At 36.2% G+C, this 27,442-nt stretch overlaps 1 protein-coding gene across 5 annotated transcripts in view; it reads left to right on the top strand.

Moving 5' to 3' along the window:
- Positions 1–27,442, top strand: part of LOC125673947 (low-density lipoprotein receptor-related protein 2-like) — a 47,587-nt gene that overhangs the window by 7,658 nt on the left and 12,487 nt on the right. For 3 of the 5 annotated variants that reach the window (XM_048910916.2, XM_048910915.2, XM_048910914.2), the window contains exons 2-12: positions 142–258; positions 3,732–3,857; positions 4,156–4,272; positions 4,461–4,574; positions 18,770–18,880; positions 19,024–19,137; positions 20,385–20,495; positions 20,578–20,715; positions 21,203–21,388; positions 25,873–26,064; positions 26,577–26,723. In XM_048910916.2, coding sequence (XP_048766873.2) covers positions 142–258; positions 3,732–3,857; positions 4,156–4,272; positions 4,461–4,574; positions 18,770–18,880; positions 19,024–19,137; positions 20,385–20,495; positions 20,578–20,715; positions 21,203–21,388; positions 25,873–26,064; positions 26,577–26,723 — 1,473 coding nt within the window. The remainder of the gene's footprint in view (positions 1–141; positions 259–3,731; positions 3,858–4,155; positions 4,273–4,460; positions 4,575–18,769; positions 18,881–19,023; positions 19,138–20,384; positions 20,496–20,577; positions 20,716–21,202; positions 21,389–25,872; positions 26,065–26,576; positions 26,724–27,442) is intronic. The other 2 variants (XM_056159582.1, XM_048910918.2) reach the window with 1 other exon arrangement.

Below are 27,442 nucleotides of genomic sequence, written 5' to 3'. Positions count from 1 at the left end.
ATTTTAAAATTATACCTTATTTCTTAACAAATGGACAATTATAGAGTGCATGCATAAAAGATCGAATATTGCAACTCTTCACATGTCATAAGAACACACAGAAAAGTTTTATGGAAACTTTACTTTTTTCCACTTTTCAAGGTTTTTGTGATTATTATGAATTTACTTGTGACAACGGGAAATGCATTGATTGGCTACGCCGATGTGACGTCATAGACGACTGCGGGGATGGATCGGACGAAAAAGATGGCATGTGTAGTAAGTCAATGCATTACTCATGGGTGTACATTTCATTACTTATTTATGTTATTTATTTTAATGTTACTATGGGTGGACATATTTGGTTCAAGTTAGACGCTGGTAAATTAAGCAGCAATTTCTAGTTTACGTCAGAGAAACTTTCAATATGCACAAACAACTTTAATTCAGCTGATCAATGATTTTTTAAAATCATTTCTCCTAAACGTATATGTGTAGTTCTACTCACAGGCAACTGAAGTGTGGATAGCTTGTATAGATCTTATGTACATACCCCCCCCCCCCCCTATAGAATGAAATTATTTTAAGACAGAACCAAAAACTTATCCAAAATATGTTAGTTCCCCACCAATCACCCTCATCAGTTGTTTTGATTAGTCAGTTTGTACCTTCTGTAAGCTTTAGAGATGACCACTTCTGTAAGCTTTAGAGATGACCACTTCTGTAAGCTTTAGAGATGACCACTTCTGTAAGCTTTTAGAGATGACCACTTGTGAGATACTAACATATGTAAAGATGTGCAACAAATCGTGCAGACAAACAGGGGCTACCTGCTTCGAGACTGATTCACGGGATATAAACCAACTTTATGGAAGGAATTTCTGCTAATATCTCGCCAGTTCTACTTATGTCTTTCATCTAAATCCCATGTCATCCGCTTTATTTGTCGTATTCTGCCATTTATTTCAGCAGACCCGATCTTTTACGTCCATTGACAGCCTTCAAGGAATTCGTGTGTCGTGTTATCTGATTGGCTCCTCAATCGTCCGACCACCTCGGTCTTTTTCTAAGAAATAAACGAAAATATGCGAAAGAGCTATTTAAAATTTAACAAAGTCGCAGGGTTTTAAAAACGAAAATGACTAATAGAAATATCAACTCAGATTATTTCATGGTAAAAAGCTAGTTTTGGTACATACGTGTAACTTTGTAGAATTAATTATTTGAAGATGATAATCGATCGAAATTAATTAAGTGGAAATGCTTTACCGAGGTATATCTTAGAAAGATGACACAAGTGCAAGCCAATCAATCCGATGACGCGAAACCTAAAGGCACCTGATCCCACTTCTGGTATATCAAGGGTCCGTGTTTGCCTGATCCCACCTCTGGTATATCCAGGGTCCGTGTTTGTCTGATCCCACCTCTGGTATATCCAGGGGTCCGTGTTTGTCTGATCCCACCTCTGGTATATCAAGGGTCCGTGTTTGTCTGATCCCACCTCTGGTATATCAAGGGTCCGTGTTTGTCTGATCCCACCTCTGGTATATCAAGGGTCCGTGTTTGTCTGATCCCACCTTTGGTATATCAAGGGTCCGTGTTTGCCCAACTCTCTATTTTATATTGCTTATAGGAGCTATGGGATTGATCACTATTCGTTATCTTCAACTTTCAATATACTTTCACAAAGCAAATTTCAATCCATCAGGTAAACTGTGTGTGTACGTATTATGTTTCTGTACTCAATGATAGGAGTGCTCATTTATTTCAATTTTCCCACGATACATAATTTCATTTTTCAGCTATTGGATGTGTGTGCGTGTCTGTTTGTGGTGTGCGTGTTTGTGTGCACGTGTGTGGTGTATGTGCAGCTGTATGTGTGTTTTAGAGACAGAAGGGGGTGAAATTATCTACAATTTCGACTGACTAATTCTTTATAGTTTTATGCGTCCATTTTACGGCGGTTAACTCACTGAAAGTGTTCAGTATTGAGCCTTGGAGTTTCCCTGACAGCTCCCAGTGAACCTACTCCGTTTCGAAAATCACGCAACTCAGTTAAGACTCACAGTGCTGTCATCAATGTACTTCTGTCACTGCGCACCATATGACGTCACAATGAAAAAGTACGCCACAACGTACAAGTTCTTCTAGTTGAATCACGAGGAAAGTGTCATAATATTTTGTCGTTATTTACTTTCCTTATCAAGTAATAAGCTGTATACGTAAAAACCGTTTTTGTCAAATGATTATATATTATTCCTTTATAGTATCAAATCACTCTCCATTCCTAATATATAGTATGTACAAAGATGATATTCATATTATATTGTGACCTTGAAATCGCCCCTAATCTAAATGACTGATGCTTTTAAAAATTCCCTCATGTACATAAGTAATCTCATTCTACAGAAACAGTGGTAAAGTTCAGGTTCATCTGCTATAGAAAGCAATATGATCTTTTCTGAAATATATTCGATATATATTTATGCGTTTGATAAGTGCAGGGAACAATTTATGTCTTGTATATTAATGGTATGATATATATAGGATAATGACTGTTGATATGTTGTTAAATTATAGTATATTTAGTTTGAGTATGCATTTGCTCCCAACACTTTTCATGTAAAGGATTTTTTTAGTTCTTTCCGAGTATATCAATAAACATTCAGCTGGTTACTCGCGTGAACCTGAACTTTTGTTCACAAGTAGGGCCTCTTGCTGTTTTCCAAAAATAAAGTATTATGTGATATTAAACTGACGTCACGGGAAATTACCAGGAGGGGAATTTAGGTAGCTCAGTCAGTCAACATATGGGTAGTATCGTTTCGGTGTTTAACTGTAACAAGTGTAATGATACCTGTGAATTTGAGGTGCATCCCATAAACATAGTGAATTTTACTATGGAAGCCCTTAACCTAGTTGCGCAAGGAAACGATCTTTTACCTGCCAGGCGAGTTAAAGATAACGAACAGTGATCAATCTCATAACTCCTATAATAAATGCAAAGAAGTTGGGCAAACACGGATTCCTGGACACACCAGAGGTAGAATCAAGTATTTAGGAGGATTAAGCATTTCCTGTCGACCAGACACACTTCGATCAGGTATACGGAGTAATCCGTATCCAGAATCAGTGTGCCAAGAACGGTCTAACAATCGATTAGAAACACGTCAGACAGCATTGGACCCAATTATAGGCTGTATTGGCTAACAAGATCGTTTTAACGACCATATAATTTGCGAAATGCTAACTTTAAACGACAATGTTGAAACTCCTGTAACATCAACTTGTTTGTCAACAGCCTTATACGATTGAAAAACTGACGTTGACGATGGAGAAGTGATCCCATTTGTCATAAAGTTGAGTTGTTAGTTTTCCAGTTGTTTATTTATCACCTCCATGATATAAAGAGTGTGATGGGATGTACCTTTCACAAAATAAAAAGAATCTACTGTGCGGAGTTATATTTCTTGCAAAAACACGTAGTATATATAATAGCAGACACACGTGGGTGCAATTTTATCATGATACGAAGCATCGAAATAATGTGAAACCATTGACCTGTGAGAAAAAAAGACGGCAATGTTTCTGATTAAAAACTTGCTTTTTGACAGCATGTTAATGAAAATAGATTAATACAAAAACTGAAATGCATTCATGTTCAATGCTCTCTGTGTCAGTGTTGTTCTTATTGCAACGCTGCATTTATCTGAAAACCATAATAACACACACACACACAATTGTTTTTAAAGACAGGTGCACATCTTCTCAACACAAATGCCACTTTGATGGTAGTTGTGTAAGGAAATCCAACATTTGTAACGGAAACAAGGACTGTTCTGATTGGTCAGATGAGACGCCGTCTCTCTGTGGAGGAGGTAAATATATATATTTATGCAAGACAATTTTCTAATGTATAAACTTTACGAATCATCATTGATTTTATGTTAATTCTTCGAAGACTGACAGTTACAGGTTACAATTTTGGTTTGAGATGAAAAAATGAGAATATAACATTACCTCCACTTTAAAAGAAAATACATGTAGATTCAATTACCACATTTCAGTTATAGACAATGAAAATTCTTGAACAGTACTGCCATCACTAAGTAGATCTTAATGTATTTGTATATGGGTGTTAGCCACAACGGGACTATTTGAATGTTCTTTTTCCAGATTGTTCATACGCACCCAATATGTTTCAATGTGACAACAATAGATGCGTCTATCAAAATCTCAAATGCAACGGAAGAAACGATTGTTTTGATTGGTCGGATGAAGTAGGGTGCTCATGTGAGTTCATTCTATAACATTTCAGTCACTGTTTAGTTGCTTACCCATATAAATGAAGCATGGGAATTGGACACCGCCATATTAGAAACAACGCTTTTTTAAAGATAAGAGATGCCCAAAGTATCTTGTTTCAACCAAATGTTTGACATGACATGCATGTTTATAAAATGAATACATCACTTTTGTAGGCATTGGCGATAACAAATTTAAATGCTTCAATGATAAGTGCATTTACTCCAATCTAACATGTGACGGAAGCAATGACTGCGGGGACTACTCGGACGAAATTGATAAAAAATGTCGTAAGTAAAATACGAGGGCGAGTCAATAAGTAACCAGCCTAACTTCTTTTTCGTTGAGATTCACCTCTTCTTTTTTAATGTAATTGCCCTCTAGTGTGATATAACGGTGTTCAAGTGCAATCAGCCCAGAATTGAAAAATCAGGGTCCTTTCAATTGAAACACTCCTCAACTGCCCTGACGACTTCTTCGTCAGACCGGAAATGCCGTCCACGGATATCCTTTTTCAAGTTTGGGAATAGGAAGAAGGAGCTAGGTCAGGTGAATAGGCAAGCTGTGGTATTAATTCATACCCGTTTCGCTCTACAGCACCCATTGTAAATGTGCAAGTGTGGACTCTCCCGTTGCCCTGTTACAGCAAATCAACTTTACAGAGTTTACCTCCACGTTTTTCAAAGATGGCGGTTCTCAGCTGGTCTAACAAGTTTGTATAGTACACCCCAGTTATTGTACTTCTCTTGGGTAAAAAGTCCAACATAATAACGCCTTTTGCGTCCACAAATCATGTGGCTATCACCTTGCCAGCAGATGGGTGCGTGTTGAACTTCTTTGGCGTCGGGGAACCCAGGCCCTACCCACTGACAACTCTGAGCTTTATTCTCTGGCTCATAATAATGAACCCAAGTCTCATCTACAGTCACCAGATGCAACAGAAAATCATCTTTTGACTTAAAACGCTTCAACAAGGCATTACATACTGATTTTCTGGTTGCCATTTGTTCATCGCTAAGGGATTTGGGGACCAAACGGGCTGTTAGCTTACGTTTACCTAAAGGATCATGCAAGATTGTTGAAAAACTACCACGTGAAATGCCTAATGCCCGCGCGTTTTCTTCCACCTGAAGTCGCCTATCAGAGTATACCAGATCCCGAAATTTCTTACACATTTCTTCATCCATTGCCTTCAATGGGCGTCCAGATCTGGCTTCATCTTCTAAAGACGTTCTACCGCGTTTGAATTCCCCATCCCAGAATTTAACCTGGGCATAAGATGGTTCGGAAGACCCATAAGCATCGCAAACCAACCGTGTATTTCCTTGCCTGCTTTACCTTTTAAATACAAATACCGAATTATAGCACGGTACTTAAAGCTGACATGAATTAATAAATACGTACACCTTTCTCATCTTATCCGCCATATTTCTTTCAGGTAGCCTAATTTACTCTACCCGTATATACCCCAAATGTAATTGTCACACCTGAGTGATTTTTCTAGGTGGATTCGACCAGTGCACATCTCCGATTGTAATATATAGGGAATGCGAAACAAATAAAATCACATTTTGAAACATTATGCTTTGCTCAAAATTACAAAATATGTATTGTATACCAATGCAACATTCCGAAAGTTTAAATAATTTAGAAAAAAATGCAAAAAAAAAAAAAGAAAAAAAAAAAAAAAGAAGCTTTTCTTGTATACTTGCAAGTGCATGCAAATATTTGCAGTTTCTTATGAAATAAATGCGGAGAAATCATTTGCCAATTACCTACTGATAGAATGGAATAAGCAAAGAGCATAAAGTATATTATTGATATCAATTCTTGCAAAATACAGGTCCATGCCATATGCATAATATGTAATGCACATGGCATATTCGCCCCCCCCTCTCCCCCCCCCCCCAAAAAAAAAAAAACAACCCCGTATCAAATACGGACGTCTATTCAACAGGTATCTGAGATGTGCACTTACCGAAAATATTAGATTCTCTTTATTCTGATAAATCCACGAAACAAAATGATGAAACTCCATTTGTATCTCGTTAGAACTTTACAACACGTTGTCATTCCATTATACAGACTGCGACACACTTCACCCGTGCCAAACATGGTGTCTTTAATCAGGGGAGATGTCAGAGTCGAAAATTTTTCCTGTATTGAATGCTTGTCTGGTCGAGGTTTTGCAGTTTATAGAAATCGGGAATCTAATCATATACACTGAGCATCTGGTTGGATATATTGCATGCTCAATTCAAAATTTATCAATGATCATATACAAACTTGGATATACAAATAAGGGAATAATGATCGAAAATACACATCTGTTTAAAAATGCGTGTATTACATTTGCAATCCATAATAAACAGTTGATTACACAAAGACACATACAAAAGGAAATATATAAACGAAAATATAGTTTTACTGTTTCTTTGGAACCACATAATTATTTACGGTCTCTGTATGTCCATATTCATTGATTGAAGAGAGAGAGAGAGAGAGAGAGAGAGAGAGAGAGAGAGAGAGAGAGAGAGAGAGTCCTACTTCGATGTACAATATATCATTTCACAGAAGGAAAGAAAATTATATAAATATAAGCTTACAGGCATTAAAACTTTTCAGCTATTTAAAAATTTGTTATTGACAATATATCAAAAACTTACAGGAGTTGATGCTTATGATTGAATTCATTGCAAATTAAAAAAAAAATACCAGTTTAAACTGTGCATGTAGAAAATACTGACTTTGTATGTTAGAATAACGGAAAAAAGTAAATTGTCAAAAAAGTGGGGAGAGCAGACCAGCCCAGCCTCCCTGCCCACCCCAACCCCTGTATACGTGCCTGAAACAACATATCAATTCGTGTTGAAATGTGCATATCTGCATTTCATTAAATTCCAAAGGAGCTCGAATTGATGTGTTCCCCTATTAATCATTTTGTATGCAAGATTCGTTCCCGAATTTAGAATCATGCTTTCAGTCAGAGCAGAAATTAATTCGTTTTGAAGTACATCTAGTTTGAATGCAAATGTGGGGTTCCTTCTTTTAATTTCATCAGACTCATTAGAACCCCTCCCCCAAACTATGCAGCTTTGTTTTTATTGATATCTAAATCGACATATGAATCCGGATATAAATTACATAATGTTTTTTCGTGATCATATAGATATCGATACTAGAAAATGTTTATACTCTTGCCTTTTGCATATCCTACTAATGCATTACAGTAGATTGACACTGTATCATATCAAATAAAACCTCAACACGAATTTTACTGATTTATGAATGCTAACATCTTATCGAATACATTTGAATTTGAAATTTTGACGCACAGCGGTATGTCTAATTTCAGAATATATCCATTGCGCCAGATCTACGAAATGCAAATAATCATTATGGCATGTTACAGAAACGTTAAAACACACATATGCTATAGTCCTGCAATGCATGCATGCGATTTTTCTGAATACATGTATGTATGTATTCGTGAATAAAGTTCCTACGCTTAAAACTATCTTGGCCTTTATGCATTTTGTTTTGTGATTTTGGTTTACCATTCCTTACACTGTGTAAATGAAGGGAAACTTGATAAAGGGTGCAATTCTACACCATACAATTAGTATGCATGCATGTGTCGAAAAGCAAAATGTACATGTAATAACCAGACATGTATCGTCATTTTTCAAGGGGGGGGGGGGTACAACAGGAAGAAAAAAATGGAAAATTGGATTCTTCAAAATTTCTTGCCATTCAAAATAATAATTAAAAAAGATGAACGAAAACAGCAATGAAATAAAACAAAAAGCCCAAACAAACCAAGATGTTTTATCCGATGTTCAAAGTCCTAATGTGGGGGTGAAGGGTTAAAAGAGTCTTTTACTTTGACTGTCTCAATAATTTCCCCCTACACTTCATTTTCTTCCATCGTTGGGGGTGGGATGGGGTAGTTAGAGTCCTCTAGTATGAGTGCCTCATAATATCTTCATTTTCTTAATTGGTGGTGGTGCAGGGGCGGATCCAGGAATTGCGGTTAAGGGGGGGGGGCACCTTATGAGGCAGGGGGTCTGGGGCTCATGGATTTTACAAATTTTATAGGGTATGAAATATGTCTCCTATTTAAGTCGTTTGTACTATTTTCTATCATTTTTGATAAGGTGAAATTAGTCAAATGACGCAAATTTCAAAGGGTTTTGGAAAAAAATAAGTTCTCCCGATAACGAAATTCAAGAAAGCAAAAGATTTTGTCATTTATTTCTCCGGGAGTGGAAGAAATTATTGCTTCTTTTATCGTTTAGTACATTTTCCTAAACAAGATACCACAATTTACCTTAAATTTGAAAATTTTAGGGGGGCGCGCCGGCTGAGCCCCCCTCCCCCTTAAATCCACCACTGGGGTGTGTGTCTTCGACTATTACATCAGAACTTTCAAGCTGGGGTCAAGTTGGGGGGAGGAGGGTTGTCATCCAATATATTTTTTACATGCATTACAAAATAACAGCCTCTCACTTCTGTCGGTGCGGGTTCGAAACCCGCTCGCGCCGGTAAGTGAGAAAGTTTCCCAGTTTACTTTCGGAAGGTCGGTGGTCTCTTCCCAGGTACATTGTATCTGGTTTCTCTCTTTCACCAACAAAAACTGGGCCCCACCATATAACTGAAAAATTGTTGAATGTGACGGAAAAACCCCCAAAACAAAACGAAAAACCAAACAAAATAACAAAAAATGGATATTGTTATCAAAAGTGGGGGACAGACACGATTCTATGTACCTTTGTACTTGACCTTTGTATTTGGGAGAGGGCCTACATAGGCTATGCCTGTTGCCCAATCCTGTTGAGTTTCTCAGTAAAATATGTTTGAATTAAAAAAAAAATCTATGTGCTTAATAACTACGCATATGATAAACTCAATTATTACATTTTGCATTACTACAATTTGCGTCGAGTTCAACGCAGAATGTAATAAAGCAAAATGACACACACACACACACACACACACACACACACACACACACACACACACACACACACACACACACACACACACACACACACATATATATATATATATATGATTACCGTCAAGCAAAAACCACCCTTAAGTGAAAAATATCACTTTTTCACCTTTTAAATGTTTTATATAGAAGAATTTCTCCTCTTTCTGTTGATATGTAACATTACGTTACAGCCCAATGATAATGACCTTAAAATCCCAATCAAACTTGGTAAAAACTTGCATCGAGTCGTTTGATTTTTGGAAATTTACGTTGTATTTTGTTACGTTTTGTTACTATTTCAAACGTAATCAAAATACATGAGTCTGAATTTTTTTTTATCATCTGATATATAGGTATACATTTATCAACATTCAAACAATTATTTAGATTATGACAGATTCAAAATAGGCTAGTTTTTATAGTCTTTTATTCTCCCTGGGTGTCGGGAGAGGGGGCGACTACGTCCTTATACGGGGCCCTGACAATAGGTCTAATAAATTTAAACAGGTATTGCATTCTCTCTCTGGTTAAACCAGCTGCCGGAATGGCTTGGAGGAAGGATGGCATCTATATCCACGCCTTCTTTCAGCAGTTTTAGTTCTGTTCCGGGTGAGTCTGGCACTTCTTTAGCTACAGCAATACCGGTAGAAGAATGTGCACAATATATAGGAGAAATGTAAATCATTGATAAGAGTTTAATTCAGAGAGGATATTATATATACATGTACCAGTACCTTGTTTGAAAATGATTAAGGTTTGAATTTTTTTGTTGAGATGGCAAGTCAGCGAATTATACCGTAGTCGCCGCAACCCCCTCCCCCCAACATCCACACATATCACCCAACTACAATGTATCCCCTTTCAGGATTGGTGTTACATGTAACAGCCGAAAAATCGATATGTGGTAACATAATAAATCAGACTTGTTACAATCCATTTCTTATGTGAAAAAAAAATAACACCCAACGTTCTTTTAAATAGCGTATTCTACCTGGCTTATCTGCTTGGAAAACAAAGTGTCTGAATTTTCTAATGCCCTTGAAGGGAATGAAATAATTGGATGTGAATGTTTTCCAGTCCAGCCATTCTCCATCAGCACCACCGAATACAACCACTTCGTTAATAGATGTCCCGCTTTTTCTGACTACGGATGCTAACTGATTCAAGATTCAACCTCAGACCTTCTGTATAATTTTTTAAGTAAACAAACCCGCAGTGATTTTTCTACATTTTTACATGGGTCCTGTGGCTTTCAAATTGGGGAAAATAGTTGACATTTTAGTCGAACTGGAAAAAATCAATTTTATCGTAAATAAGTTTTAAAATCATATCAAACATTATATTATCTTTATTTTACACATCTAATTTTCTTTAACCTTCTAAAATTTTCAACTATTCTATCCAAATCATCATTCCCATAACACTTTGTTACATGTAAGTCTTGTGTATATAATTCACATCGAACGTTTATTTTTTTCGAATACATTTTCCTTTCATAATTTCATTATTGGGGAAAATGCAAGCTAAACTGGGGGGAAATTGACAATTTTTAGGAGGGGAAAGGGCCGAAATTCAGACCCAAAATGGGCCCCCAAAAATCACTGACCCGACGTCCACTAAGCTTTTGCCATGGTATGGGACTTGCATGTGCAAATGTATTTGGGGGTGTTTGTCACTCAGCGTTCTACAAAGTAAGTACGTCAACATGAATTTATATTTGTTTTCTCATTCAAAGTAAAATGAAAATGCTTCTTTAAAAATTGAAAGACCCATAATACATGTGCAACTACACAATCGTTCTTATTTCGTCATTACTATCTTTAATTATTTAATTTGGATTTTAACCTGAAGCGTTATCACATTGTAGGTGGCATTCTTTTTCACCCAGTCCAAAATTCTCAAAACAAAAATGAAGCATAGAAATTACGCTAATAGCGACCTTGGCGTGTGTTCCGTTTTTCCCGGTGTTGAATCCTCATCTACTAGGAAGTTGACCTACGTGATTTACAAAACCTATTTCTAAATACTATTTGTTCGCCAGAAAATATTAAATTGTCTAAATTTAGAAACGGAAGTACACAGAAATAATCAAGAAGCTACGTTCTATAGCAACTCCAAACAACTGAATATTTCTAGGTGTAGCAAAGTAGAGAGGTCCAACTTGACAAAAATGGTGCGGTACAGGGGTCCGTGTTTGCCAAACTATCTATTTTGTATTGCTTATAGGAGTTATGAGATTGATCACTGTTCCGTATAGATCTTCACCTTTCATGTATACAGCTTGCGAGTAATCAAAGGTATATAAATGGACATGGTTAAGCTCTGTTGACATCGGCGAAGTTGGTTGTACCAGGACTGGTTGCTCATGCAGTTCTTATTATCGGTAAATATCACAGTATTTACAACAACGGATTTTAAACACACTTGCTGTAATACAGTATTTTAATACATTTTATAAGATATTTTTTCACACTTTAGTGGTTAGTGAATTTTATTTATAGTAAGGTACCTGTCGTTCTACTTTCACTTCATTCAAATGTGCACTATATTTGACCCAATCTAATTAAAATCATACTTCTTAGATCCGCGCCGTATACTCTGTGTAAGCGATTGTGAGCGTATCCTAGGATCTGATTTTAATTAGATTATATTTGTCCAGAGCAGCTAACTTGTCGTTTTTTTGTCATGGCCGATTGAATGTGATCTTTGTGTTGTTCACAGATAGGACATACTTCAGTCTTGGGTGACATGAATTTTATATTTGGACAGCAAATCTGCCAGATGCCTTTGAGCGTCGGTAGCCCTACTGCTGTCTTGTCATTATCGATACAAACATCTTCGTATATTCTGTACAGGGACTGTTTGCTTTCACTGCATGGTAGAATTATGTGTACACCGATATTCCTGTTGACTGCTGCCGGCTGAGGCAGACCATGCTCTTCGGCATAACTAGATATGAACTGAGGAACATACCTCAAAACATCAAAACCGTATGCATTCTTAGGCCGCCTATGTTTATTTCCATGAGTTCTTGAAACCAACCCATTTGTGATCAGATGATGTATCAGAGATTTCAATGCAAACTCGCCAATGCTGTGTGTTATCAAAAAAGTTTGTCGACAAACTTAATGTATCGAAGACGTTTTATAATTGAATCTCCATCTTTTGACTGTCTACATTTAGATTTTATCTTTATAAACTTCGCCATAATATGAAAGTCTTTCATTTTTTGTCATCTCAGTTAAGGAAATAGCGTGTTCTCTGATGTCTGAAAAACTAAATGTAGAAATACAGTTTTTCGCACACCCGCATCCCTTTTCAATTAAAGATCGTTATTTCACATTTTCTGTACAAGGATCATGGGGTAAGTTGGCAATCCCTTCCCCAAACATGTGTACCCGGGCCTCTAAATCGGTTGACATATCGTCTGATTCACCGTCATCACTGTTTTCGTTAATAGAACACGCACCTGCGTTCTGATTAGTAAGATTTTTCATGGGAAAATATTCATTGTTGATATTGTCTAGATCCTAAAAATTTTACAAAATATTTTATTAACCGTCATAAGTGAAATACAATAATTTGATTGATCATCGGGTTTTTAGAAATATTTTCAATTATTTGTCAAGCATTTTTTTTTTTTCGAGAGAGATGTGTGTGTGTAAAAGAGTAAAGCTACAGGTCAGAACGCAGAATCTACAAGTTGATTTTTTCTAATTTCGGAAATAAATTAGTATTTACAAAACATTTTATAATTTCAGGTTAGTGTTGCCAAAATACAATTGTTAAATTTTTTTTTACGTGCGAACAAAAGGTGAGCGACATAATTATTACTAAACGTATCGCTGTAGATTCGATGCTATTTTGTACATATTTACAGCATTGTAAGATACATATGTACGTTCACAATCAAGGAATAGTACATATTGTAAAACTTGTAAACACCGCAGAAAGTACACCAACAGGTAGCACAACAATCGGACGACTGTTTTATATACATGCAACTCATATTGTATCGATCTAATATTTCAAATAGGGGAGGGGGGGGGGGCGTAAACCCAGATAAACGTTACTTTAAAAATATGTCTGTTTAAAAATATGACTGTTTGGTATATGTCACACATAAATTTAGGATGTCAGGTGAAATATTTTCATTTCTATAGATTTTCATTTTACCTGTATTTCCCGAAGAAAGGGAAATACCTGTAAATATATTTTTTATTTTCGACGAAAATCCAGTATATGCATAGCACTAATTAACATCAATACTAAACACTTAAACCGATATAATATATAATAATTATATATATAACAGATAAATGAAACTTGTGTGTTTTAAAGTGCGTACTGACAGTTCCATGACTTCTCAAGGAAGCGCCTAACATGTGATTGAAAAAACAACGTTGCAGAAAATCATGCCGTCATATCGTAAAAACGTGACGTCGACTTTACCGCTTGATTTCTCGATAAACGTCACAATGCACTTAAGGGTGGTTTTCGCTTGACGGTAATCATATATACAAGATCTATTTAGCGCCGAATTAGCATAAAATGAAGTAATTGAAAATAACATTATTTAAAGATATGTTTAATTTTTTTTTAATTATTGTGTGCTTTAAATGAATAAAAAAAATCTGTATTATCAATTAATGAGAGCAATACTGAGTTACTGTTCCCTTATATTGAATTAACGATATCATTTTCTTAATAAGAGCACGATTATTACAAGATCATTGTTTGAACTCTCTCTCTCTCTCTCTCTCTCTCTCTCTCTCTCTCTCTCTCTCTCTCTCTCTCTCTCTCTCTCTCTCTCTCTCTCACATCCCATACACTCGTGCGGTGTTGTATATATGCAAATTATCTATGCACAAACAATTTATGTACCTACATGATTTCCTGATTTATAAATCTGCAATACTCTGACAAGTAAATCATACAGTATAAGGATTTATGCACAATACAGGGTAAATATTCTACTCTGATACTTCCCCTGATTGAAGATAGTTGGTCGGCACGGGCTAAGTGTGTCGCAGTCTGTACAATGGACAATGTTGTTTACTGTTGGAATACAAATAGAGTGTATCGTTTTGTTTCATACATTATGCTAATAAAGGGAGTTTTACTTCTACTTTGAGTATTTTCGACAAGTGTACACGTACATCTTCGGTCCTTTACAGATATTACGAGTAGACCCAGGTAAATAGTCGTCCGCATTCGATGCTTTTTCATGGCGAGCATACATGACCATGTCTTCTTTATATATACAGTAGCATTTATGTATTTGCATTTTGCTTGAAGTGAGTGTGAATGGTATAGATTGTATACTCTTTGCTTATTCCATTTTATCAATAGATCTAGATAATAGATGAAATATTTCTCCGCATTTTTGTATAGTTTTGGCATATTTATTGCAAATGTACGCACATTCACGTAAAGAAAAGGCATTCTATATTTATTTATCCAAAGCTTTTAGAATGATTTACTACTGTACGATATGTTTATTGTAATTTTGAGCACTGCATGGTGTTTCAAAACGTGATTTCATTTCTTCGTTATGTCCTATAAATTAGTTTCGGGGATGTACGTGTTACCTGTCGAAGCTACCCGCACAGGTAAATCGGAGACACTGATGTGAAGTGAAGCGTAGCAAAACTCGTCTCCTTATATACCATGCGAACCCTGATACATATAACAATAGAATATCCAACTAATATGGCGGATTAGCAAAGAAATATGGCGGACATATAGAATTATACTATATTTAAGAATTCATGTCAGCTTTAACTTTAGATGAAAAGCATGCCTTTGCATCACTAACCATGTTTGACATTCAATATCTTATTAACAAATGACGATACGCGGGTACTTTTGTATCCAGGTATAAAACATGTATTGAAACAAGGCATGAACATCACGACCGTCTCTGTCAATCAAAAATGGGATAGGCTGGTTACTAATTGACTCGCCTGTCTTACCATGTGTTCAGTTGAGATTCAGATGAACATATCTAATGACGATATTATATCGATAACTTATCCCCTCCCCGTGTCCATGCGGCTTAATGAAAATCTAGCTAGTGTGTCGTCGATATTTTATTGATTACCAGATTACATAATCTATGATACAAGAATTAGATAGGTTACATGTGGATTGTGCATTAGACATATGGAAATAACAGTACGTATCATCTATCCTTCAGTGTTTAGTAAACCAGATGTGATAAAAGAATTAGATATGTTACACGAGTATTATGTTTTGTTTCAAGCTGACAAAGCTCGTAACAACATTGGCTTTGTTTGGAAGGCTCATTATTGCAATCTTAAGCGATTGGTAATCAAACGTCAACTTATACTTCAAGTTCCCTTTTGAAAAACGACATTCTTCAAAATCTGTATCATGTTTAAATGATTTTTATATCCTGGTCAATGGAACGAATGCATATGAATTAACGTCCCTATAATAGATTCCAAAACTTCACAAAAATCCTCAAAGATATAAACCAGCTTCCATCTTCACTCTTCACGGGAATATTAATTGTTGTGAAAAAGAATCTGGGGATCCGGATTAGAGTATATTCTCAGTGCCTCTCGCTTGTCGTAAGAGGCGACTAAATGGGGCGGTCATTTGGATGAGACCGCAAAAACGGACGTCCCATGTCTCAGCAGGTGTGGCATGATAAAGATCCCACCCTACTCAAAGGCCGTAAGCGCCGAACATATATCTAAATTTTGCAGCCCTGCACCGGCAATGGTGACGTCTCCATATGAATGAAAAATTCACGAGAGGGACGTTAAACAATACTTAACCAATCAATCAACCAAGCGTATTGTGCATATGCAAAAAGGGTGTAAAGAACTTTTAGTATGCAAGGTGAAGATAACGAACAGTGATCAATCTCATAACTCCTACAAGCAATACAAAGTAGATAGTTTGGGCAAACACTTGAAATCCCAAACCAAGTCAAGAACATCAAAACGTATAACTTTTCAAAACTTTACACGACCATTTCCTCATGAGAAGGTACACAGACATTTAATTGTTCAGTAAAAATGGAAAACAAAAATATTTCTTATCTATTGATCAGTCATTCAAAAATTACTTTGTTGATCACCATCTGATTCTACCCTGAAGTTGCTATTGAATGAAAGGTGAAGATAACGAACAGTGATCAATCTCATAACAAGGAGCACAAAATAAATAGTTGGGTTAACACGGATGATGCTGGAGTTCCTCAGTGACAATATTTGGGGATCAGGTCTTCCAACATACCTATGCCATAAACTGTGACCTATCATAAGCTGACCCATTTCTGTTGCGAAACAGAATTTATCAATACGCTTCCACATGAGAAGAAAAATCTCTTATTGTGGCCTTCAATTCAACATTGAAATACATTGTGCACGTTTTGCAAGGGTGCAGGGTTTTCAACAGCCTTGTTTAATATCATCATTTCCCAAATTCTATAGTCGATATAACAATTTGCCAATACAAGCTATCATAGAGTCAAACACTGTCTGACCTGTTTCATACAGAATGGTAGGCTGCTCTGGGCACAGTGATTTTGTCTACGAACACCTCCATCTACTTGATCAAGATATAGGCTCACGGCGGGTGTGGCCGATCGACAGGGGATACTTACTCCTCTTAGCCATCTAATCCCACCTCTGGGATTTCCAGGGATCCGTGTTTGTCTAACTCTTTATTTTGCATTGCTTATAGGAGTTATAAGATTGATCACTGTTCGTTATCTTGACCTTTCACAGCATACGTATTCTTTCATGCAGCTGTCTAAAAAACCAACTTTTCAATACAAACTGAATTCCGAATTTGCCACTATGGCTTTTGATTGTTGAAACTTCAGAAAAAGCTCCATGGCAATATATAAAGTAGTAGTATGATACGTTCTAGTACCCCTTAGAATTATTATTCAACATTTCAGCTACATATCAAATAATACCTCTATATTTAGTAGTCCCCAGCACTTGCAAGTTATGCTAAATTTCCATACTAATCGTATTTCATTATGTTCAACCAGGTGAACACAATGCCACTATTCTTGGTTCATGTGTTCGTTCGTAAGTGTTGTTACATTTCAAACTGATTCAAATCTATTACAGCCATTATTTTGGGGTCCTTTCTAGAGATTTTGAATGCCAAGTCATCTTGTATAAGACGAGTGCATTGTTACTATTCAGTCCAACTTAGGTGATGCAAAGTCAGCTTAATATCATTATGAGAGAACAATTTAAGTTTTTAGAAGAACATTCAATCCCAACTTATATTGTAATTACTGGTCTATCTACATACTACAGGTTTGACATGATTAATGTTCTGGTAAATGTACCTCACTTTGAATTTCTAAACTGCCCAAATTCCAATATGGTTGTCATAATATAATATTAGCTAAGACGAATTCAACATCTTCGCTGACCAGGGCGACTGCATACTAAGTCCCGATACCTGATACTAATATTGCTTGTAAGTGGAGTGTTATGGAAAGTGTCATCACTTCCACATAGGTACTTTTGAACACTTTTAAGAACGGATTGACTAGCCGGTCCTCTATGTTTACAATTTCTTTACAAATTTCTTTTCCTATCGATACAGGGGATGCTTACTCTCCATAGACATCTTATCCCACCTTTGGTATATCCAGGGATCCGTTTGTCTGATCTCACCTCTGGTATATCCAGGGCTCCGTGTTTGTCTGATCTCACCTCTGGTATATCCAGGGATCCGTGTTTGTCTGATCTCACCTCTGGTATATCCAGGGCTCCGTGTTTACACAACTCTCTATTTTGTATTCCTTATAGGAGTTATGAGATTGAACACTGTTCGTTATCTTTACCTTTTCATACATCTTAGAGAAGATCATTACTGTGCTGACTCTTGGGATGTTCTTCTTTATGATACGTGTGCTTGTAAGGAAGGGAAGTGTAACCATGTTTCCTAGTTACCCTGCAGTTGCAATGTCTAGAATATTCCAGTATATCTATGGGCACCTTTACTGGCCTTTAGCAATATGGTTATTCTTTATAACCAGTTTTTATAATTACTACATAGTTGTTCTTTCCAACTCTCCCCTAGCAGCACAAAGTAAAGTTATATGAGTACTTAAAAATTGTTGTTATTTCTGAATTAGTTCTGTTCTGGAAACCATAGACAAAGATCAGACTTAAGTAGAAAATTTCTATATGGTATATTTTCAGTCTTTAAGTGTTTGGTCTCCCATGCATAATTTATTGAAATATTGAGCGATCCTTAAAATAACAACGCGTACTGATATTGCTCTGAAATTGTTTCCGACTGAGATGATTCTCAGTTTACAGTAACTTGTTTGTCCATGGAACCCTCGAACAATACAAAAATAACTCTACTTTATCATTGCTCTACAGTTGCTACTTTCGACAATTTCTCTTTACGTATGGTTATAGAAGAAGAGATTTATTTCATAACTACAGTAAGAATGGGTGAATTTGCTATTTATAGATAAGCCCTGCTATTTTGCGAGCACGTGTAATAATGGAAGGTGTTTCCCGCCATCGTATCGATGCGACGGCGATAACGACTGCAGGGACTTTTCGGACGAATCACACTGCAGTGAGTATCATTCCAAATATATTGTCGGCGGAACCAGCGGATCAGTAAATAAAACTGTATCTATATCTTTTTGGGTGAATAAAGAAACCGATCGATATGACCATGATGAGTCGTATAGGTCTGTTTTTAATGTCATTTTTCAGGCACATGCCAGAAGAACCAGTTTATGTGTAGACGGACTAGGACATGTATTCCGTCGTCATGGAGATGTAATGGCGTTTCTGACTGCCAGTATGGTGAAGATGAAGTTGATTGTAGTAAGCTGTCATTCTAGTATTTACAGACACATTGCTGTCATTAAACTATTTACAAACACATTGCTGTCATTAAACTATTTACAAACACATTGCTGTCATTAAACTATTTACAGACACATTGATGTCATTAAACTATTTACAGACATATTACTGTCATTAAACTATTTACAGACATATTGCTGTCATTAAACTATTTACAAACATATTGCGGTCATTAAACTATTTACAGACACATTGCTGTCATTAAACAATTTACAGACAGATTGTTGTCATTAAACTATTTACAAACACATTGTTGTCATTAAACTATTTACAGACACATTGTTGTCATTAAACTATTTACAGCCGCACTGCTGTCTTTGTAACATTTACAGACGCATATTGCGATACAGCTTTTCACTCAGAATACATATATCGATACCCTGCAAACCATCCTGGCCAAAAGTCATTGTCTCCTCAATGTTCACACAAATCTTTCCAAAACTACATAGAAATCGTTGTTAGATCAAATACTTTTTGGAATACCCTAAGAAACAGTTCACTCCTTCTAACCCTGTACTGAAGAAACGTGTCACTTTCAAATTTAATCTACCGGATTCTTTTGGTGTCTTTTTGGTGACGATCCCTTTAAATACTAGGGGAAAACAGAGTGCCAAAAAGTGGAGTCGAATTCGTCTAAGGATAAGAACTTTGCATGAGGGAGATAATACTTAATTTTGAAATGAAATTTTATCACAGCAATTGAATATGCAGCCGTATTTTCAAGCTAGTAACGAAGTACTTAGCTACTTAGCTGTAGAGACCCTCGGAGACTAACAGTCCACCAGCAGAGGCCTCGATCCAGGGGTCATAATGTAAAACTTATACGGTACCAATTTTGATGCACCAGATGCGCATTTCGACAAATAATGTATGTTCAGTGATGCTCAACCGAAATGTTTGAAATCCGAAATAACGATAAACTTGCTGGAGCTATTTTAGGGGATGCATGTATGTGAATGTTTGTCAAAATAATTATCAAAAATATATAGGATTTTTTGTTTCATTTTGCGTCTCCTTTGTACATATCGCAATCGATTCTTTATTCATGGAATATAGTACTGTTTAAAATACATGGATTTAAAAAAATGTACACAGAGTCTTGTAAAACTAAAGGAGGGAGTCTTACTATAAGGGAGTTGGAAGATTCTTAAGGATGCATTATCACAAACACATTTAAAAATTTGATTATATGATGCATTTTGCAGCATGTTCAAATCCGAATGACTTTAAATGTGGTAGTGGGGAGTGTGTTGAATATGCTTCGCTGTGTGACGGTGTTTCAAACTGTGCAGATTCGTCAGACGAAAAGCTTTGTTGTAAGTATGTCTAGATGACCAATCAATCAATTAAATCCAGCAAATGAATGAGTCAGTTAATCAATTGATTTGATATTTTTAGATCCCTCAATCAAAGTTATTCCAGGAAAGTACGGACCTAGACATTATGACTGTCATTGCAATGGAAATTGTCATCCCGGCACCGGGGCGTGTCTAAACACGTGCAAACGAGGATGGGCGGGACCAACGTGCCAAATTAGTAATTACTGCATACCATACTATATACATACATATTCATAAGTTCTTTTCCAGTTGTACACTTTATACTTATTTGTCCAGGAACAAAGGGACATCACTAATATTTATACTAATACTGATACTTATTTGATAAGCATCTATTTCAATGGATATTCTTGTATAGTCTGTTTATAGTCTTTATGATAACTAGAAATTAGAAAATGAAATACATTACATATCAGTGATCTATTTACAAATACTCAAAACTTGTAAATACCCACTTGTAATTTCAAATTCTTTACCCAAAGTTTTAGTTCAATTTCAATATGTTAGATTGCTTTGTACAAATATGTCGACTATACTTCTTTACATAGATTTCTGCATTTTGTTTTTAATTTAGAATCATTGTATGATAGACAGATAGGTTTATCCATGGAGCACACGAAAAATTAGCCTTGTCCCTAATTATGTTAGGGTATTGTATAAAAGAGTGCATGGTTTTTCTGTAGGAGTGGTTCCTTTCCATATGCCCATTCAGAACAGTGGCCATAAAGCAATTTCCTCGCCTTTAAGTATTGACGGTGACGTCAGAACATGCCCTCCACCTGCAGCTTCGCCTGTAAGCGCTGGGTATTGGGAGGCAAACATTACTCGATCGGTCAACATACGACGAATTCGAATTTATAACCCCAAAGGTAAGCATTGCTTAAAAGCAATCCACATTTGACCGGTCGAGAGGGGATGCTGACTGCTCCTAGGCACCTGATCCCATCGCTGGTGTGTCCAGGGGTCCGTGTTTTCCCAACTATCTATTTTGTATTGCTTATAGGAGCTATGAGATTGATCATTGTTCGTTATCTTCACCTTTCATTTGGTGTAAGGATTATAACATTATAAAGCACTGCGATTTTTCTCTCTATTTTTGAAGGTATTAAATTTCGTAGATTTGTTGAAAAATATAATTCAATTGTTCGGTTGTCCGTGTTTGCCCAACTATCTATTTTGTATTGCTTAAAGGCGTTATGAGATTGATCGCTGTTCGTTATCTTCACCTTTCTTAGTTTCAAGGGAAACTACTGGTTTTAAACTGCTTATTTATTTGATTTTATGGTCAGACGCTACCAAGAAAATAACATATATTAGCATTTAACGAACTGTCACAGATTTCCATGGTCCTTATCTGCTTTGAAAAAAACCCCATGTATGTTACTTGGATATCCGGGAATTGTGCTTCGTTATTTGTTACTCGTAATTTGATATTGAAATGTCAGGTAACGACTTTGGCTACTCCTTTTGCTTTGATTCATTGAAAAATAATAATAATGCAAATTAGTATGTTTGATAAATTTAGTGTATCTGTGATAAATCCTCAAAGATAGTTTCTCAGAATGCGATTGATAAAAATTATCCTTGAATTCGGAATTTATATGTTTACAACGAAAGGTGAAGATAACGAACAGTGATCATATCTCCTATAAGCAATACAAAATAGATAGTTGGGGAAAGATGGACCCCTGGAAACACCAGATATGGGACCGGGTGCATAGGAGGAGTAAGCATCCCCTTTCGACCGGTCAAATCCGCCGTGAGCCCTATATGCTAATCGGGTAAACGGAGTTTTCCGTAGTAAAATTCAGTATGCCAAGAACGGCCTATTAATCGATATTAAACACGTCAGACAGACAGTCAGAGAGAACCATTTTGGGGTGACCTAATCTATAGTTGTATATTTTCCCTTTTGTTAGTTGTTTTGCGTCCCTTCGAGAATATTTCACTCATGGTGAATCGTCGGCAGTTGTAGGAGAAGTACCAATATGTAGACACATGATTAGCACTCAGGGCCGTAGCAGTGAAGGTTCTTTAACGTGCCAACGCCTGCCAAAACACGGGACCTCTATCTTTAAGGTCATATCCGACAGACCTGTTAGTTCCACTTTTGAATGCCAACTGTTTGGTGAAGGAGCAATCACTACCTATGTTAACATCTTAGATTTGACGCAAGCGGGAATCGAACTCACACACCCCGGCTGTCAAGCGAACGCTCTACCACTGAGCTTCCCGTAACCAATCTCACTAAGTTGGAAATACTAAACTAAAGCCAATAATATTAAGTAGCAAGATACACAGTTGCATATTTTATGGTGTAAAGACGTGAGCAGCAAACAGCTCAACTTTAAGACAGAAAGGATGCATTTTTCATCAGTATATAATGATGTAAGATGAATATAACGAACAGAAAATGATCTATTTTGTAAGCAGAACTTGTCATTAAAGGGAAAGACAACCCAAACAATTAATAATATGATAAAGATTTGTTATACAATTCTGTTGATATATGGCCTAGATATGCTTCAGTACTAATTTAAAAACGTCAAGAATTTAAATCCCCGCGATCTATAGAGGCTGCCATGATTTGTAACTCTTTTGTATTCAAGACCACAAAAATCAGTAATTTTGACGTCACACCGTCTGTTCCGGTTTTGATGAGATCCTTAGGGTATTGTTTTTTTTAAAAAGGGCTTAATTTAAATTATATTGGACTTTATGGGTATGCATAATGTTGTTGACATGCATTAGAAATATTTTCAACAAAAAAATTAATTAAATCAACTCATGTACCTTATTCGGAGGGGGACGGGGGGGCTGAACCCAAGCACATGCAAGATCATCAAAGATGTGCATGTGGTAGATCTTACGAATAAATAGGTTGATGCCTTCCTGGCAAGCAGTTACTTACACTAATGCGAAGGGGATATGTGAAAAAAGGTTATTTTTCGAAATTCCCGACTCAACCAAGTCATTTGAAAAGAAAAAACTACGTAAACTGTAGATCCATCATTTGCGTAATGACAAGTTGAGGGTCGAGACATCTGTTTGAAGAACATGTACCGTGTACCTGGTGTGCGACTCGACTGAACGTCTTCTTTTCTCAATTTCTTCTTGCGAAAGAACGGGCTCAAATATATACGGCTCCAAACTTTACTGTTCATGACTTGTCATATTTACAGTGCTGCTGATGAAATTAACCGGAATAGACGATGTGACGTCATAAATTAAACTCCAATGGTCACTCTTTTAGCGACGGGTAATTTAAAATACATGATAGATTAATATTGATTTAATTGTTAAGCAAGGATTTTTGTAGTTAAAGACTGCCAATTACGATATCAGTAAGTGATACTTTATTCATAAAAGCAATTATGTGGTCAGAGTTGCCTTTCCCTTTAAGTCGAATGCTGTCTGACGTATTCGTACGAATCTATATACAGCTCTTGGCATACTGCTTTCGACTACATATTATTCCGTTTACATGATGAAGATACCGTAAATCTGGTTATTTTTGCTTTTGATTAATTTTTAGCGTTTTTGCGAGTCAGTTGGATTCGCAAAAATATTTTTTCTCAAAAATAACTTTACCGTAAACTTATGAAATAGAATAAATTGATTTTATCAAATATACATGTTCACGTTTTATCGACTATCTTTTGATAGTTTGGTATATTGTCACGCTCGGCATTACTTTTAAAAGCCAGGAAAAGACAATTAAATTTTGTAATTTAGTCCTCAATGTACCCACGCCTTGTGAGGGTCTTTATCAGTATAAAACAAACGTCTGCTGGGTTGACAAAACTGAATTAATGACATAAATTCGTAAAATGGAATTTATTTGTAGATTTATTTTTAGCTCGAGCATGAATTCGCAAAAATAAGAAACACCAAAATAAGTATATAGGCTTTTTATTCAAAGTCGCAAAAATAAATCGACGCAAAGATATCCAGATTTTGCGGTATAGGGTTCACGGCACTTTTGACCTGTCAACGGGGTTTGCTTACTCCTCCTAAGCAGTTGAACACACCTCTCGTATGTGAAAGGTGAAGATAACGAAAGTGATCAATCTCATAAAGTCGTGTCTCTTAACTTTGTATTCATTGTGGGAGTTGTAAGATTAATGGCTGTTCTTTCAATTTTTTCTTAGATTTTTTAGGTTGATCACTGATCGTTACCTTCACTATTTGATTTGAAAAAAATAAATAAATATTTTAATGATTTTATACCTGATTTAAACCCAAACATTATATAAACAAACATGCATAGGTAATGCAGTACTTTGTAGTCAATGTTTTCACAATTTCATCTGAAACTAGACATCACAAGGTGAAGCACACCTTTTAGATATCAATACATGGTTTTCATTACAACGCGTATCATGGCAACGCAGTGCTTCCTGTTTAAGGTCATATCCGGAAGTCCAGATATTTTCATTTCTAATGGGAGGGGCTTGGTGAAGGAGAAATTATCTGTGAAATATGTAAAGGTTGAACAGGGTTCTGAAATCAAGAAACGAACCCGGATTGCGAAGTGAAAGCTGAAATACACTACGCTACGTCGACTGGTACCCAGTTACAGTGGCGAAAACAACCGATAAATTTGAGAACAAATTCCTCAAATATTGGTTTGCTGTCATCTTGGTATATGCATATTTTTTCTTCTTATTCAAATGTAAGGTGAAGATAACGAACAGTGATCAATCTCATAACTCCTACAAGCAATACAAAATAGATAGTTGGGCAAACACGGACCCCTGGACACACCAGAGGTGGGAAACAGCTCTAGTAAAAGAAAGTAAAGATACCATTTCAAAATATAGTTGTACTGCACTCATCCTTTATCATTATATGTATCATAACGTCCGAGTTTCCTAGGCAATATATATTATCAATTTAGCAGAAAATCCTCGAAATAGTTTAAATGATAGGCCTAAATACTGAATCATTTTCAGTGGAAAAGGTATGTTTGATAATGAATGGATTCCATGCATTCCGTAATCCAAATCGTATTCGCGTGCTGGACAATTCCATGAGGTTCCCGAGAACCCCATCGTCCCGAATACTTCTCCTTGCGAAACAGGCCTTGGATGTCTGTCATAGGCTCGAAAAAGGCTGGATCGCAAAATCTACTCGCCGCAAATCAGTTTATCACAGGTGAATCGGGAAATAAATTAATCGCGAAGTAAATTACAAATGTATTCGCGAATAAAAGTTGGTTTACGCCGGTATATACATATAATTGTGACATTTAGTGTTAATGCTACAGTCAAACCTTTGTTTGGGAACAAGGGTGAACACACTAAATGAATTAATGAATGAGGACAGTGTATCATGCTATCATATTTTGCAGATGTACGATTTATATCACGGTTAGATGTACCCTGGAGCCCATGTAATGTCAATGACACGAATCGCGTGTCAGAGGGTTACGTGGACATCATCTGTTCCCCAGGGACCAAACTGCGACATCTCCTTGTGTTGCAGACCCCTGGCGAGGGAAATACATTCATGATTATGCAAATCTGTGAAATTCAGATTGTTGGTACGTGAACCATTTTCCATATCTAATTCATTAATATTATCCTCTTTTTTCTTAGCATCTTTGATTTTTTTTCCGATGAAATGGACGGAGCTATGGATGAAACGCATTTAAATGATTTTAGATGATGAATCTATTTGATATGCTACACCAATTCCTTTCATAATGACACATTAAAAAAGAAAGAAAAAAATAGAATAAAAGAAAAACCACACGCACTGGGAGTTCATTTTTAAAATAATTTTTCGACTCTTTCATAAACAACTCAAACATCAGTATCTCATCATAGCGGATTTATTGTTAGAGATGGCTTATTGTAATGAAAATCAGAGAAAATAGACGGTTTCAATATAGTGTGTTTCATTGTCCTTGTGTTAGTCCATATCAAATTTAGCAACATATACCTTCATTATTCCCCCTCTACAAATAGCTTCAATGGCACTTAGAAATTAGAAGAAGAAAAACATCTTCTTAAATCTTTATATCAAATTAACTCTTCCGTTTCTGATTAATAGCTTGCTCAAATCACTCGTTTGGTGGACAGTGCGAGAAAACTTGCAATTGCCAGGGAGCGGCTGGCTGTGATGACGTAACCGGAAATTGCTTAGGCAGATGTTTATCAGGCTTGCATGGACGTGATTGCCCAGAGAATGTGTATACTGGTGAGTTCAATTTCATTCCATTAACATTTCAGTGTATAACATTTGGAATTTCCATGGACACGAATTGTGCTCATTTGTTAGCTGACCTGTTTTTATATTCTTATGAAGCAGAATCTATTCAAAAACTTCTACGTCAGAAAAAAAAAATCATGTTGTGGTCTTTAATCCGACATTTAGATAACGTATTATATCTCTATCTATCTCTACAGCCCAGTAGCTAAGTACTTCAATCAGACATTTAGATATATCGATAACGTACTATATATCTATCTATCTCTACAGCCCAGTAGCTAAGTACTTCAATCCGACATTTAGATATATCGATAACGTACTATATATCTATCTATCTCTACTGCCCAGTAGCTAAGTACTTCGTTACTAGCTTGAAAATACGGAAGTACATTTAATTGCTGTTATAAAATTTAGAAATTCATTTCAAAATTAAGGATTATATCCCTCACGCATAGCTCTTATCCTTAGACGAATTTGACTCCACTTTTTAGGCACTCTGTTTTCCCCTAAAATAGCTCTAAAACTTCATTGTTATTTCGGATTTCAAATTTTTCGGTTGAGCATCCCTGAAGAGACATTATTTGTCGAAATGCGCATCTGGTGCATCAAAATTGGTACCGTATAAATTTTACACTATTACCAATAAAAATATTTATTCATCTGTCGATTCGATATATACCTGTGAATCCGAAAAAGTACACCGCTGA

The sequence above is a fragment of the Ostrea edulis genome, chromosome 3 (assembly GCF_947568905.1).
Source record: "Ostrea edulis chromosome 3, xbOstEdul1.1, whole genome shotgun sequence".
Taxonomy (NCBI): Eukaryota; Metazoa; Mollusca; class Bivalvia; order Ostreida; family Ostreidae; genus Ostrea; species Ostrea edulis.
This window is presented reverse-complemented; position numbering and strand designations above follow the sequence as displayed.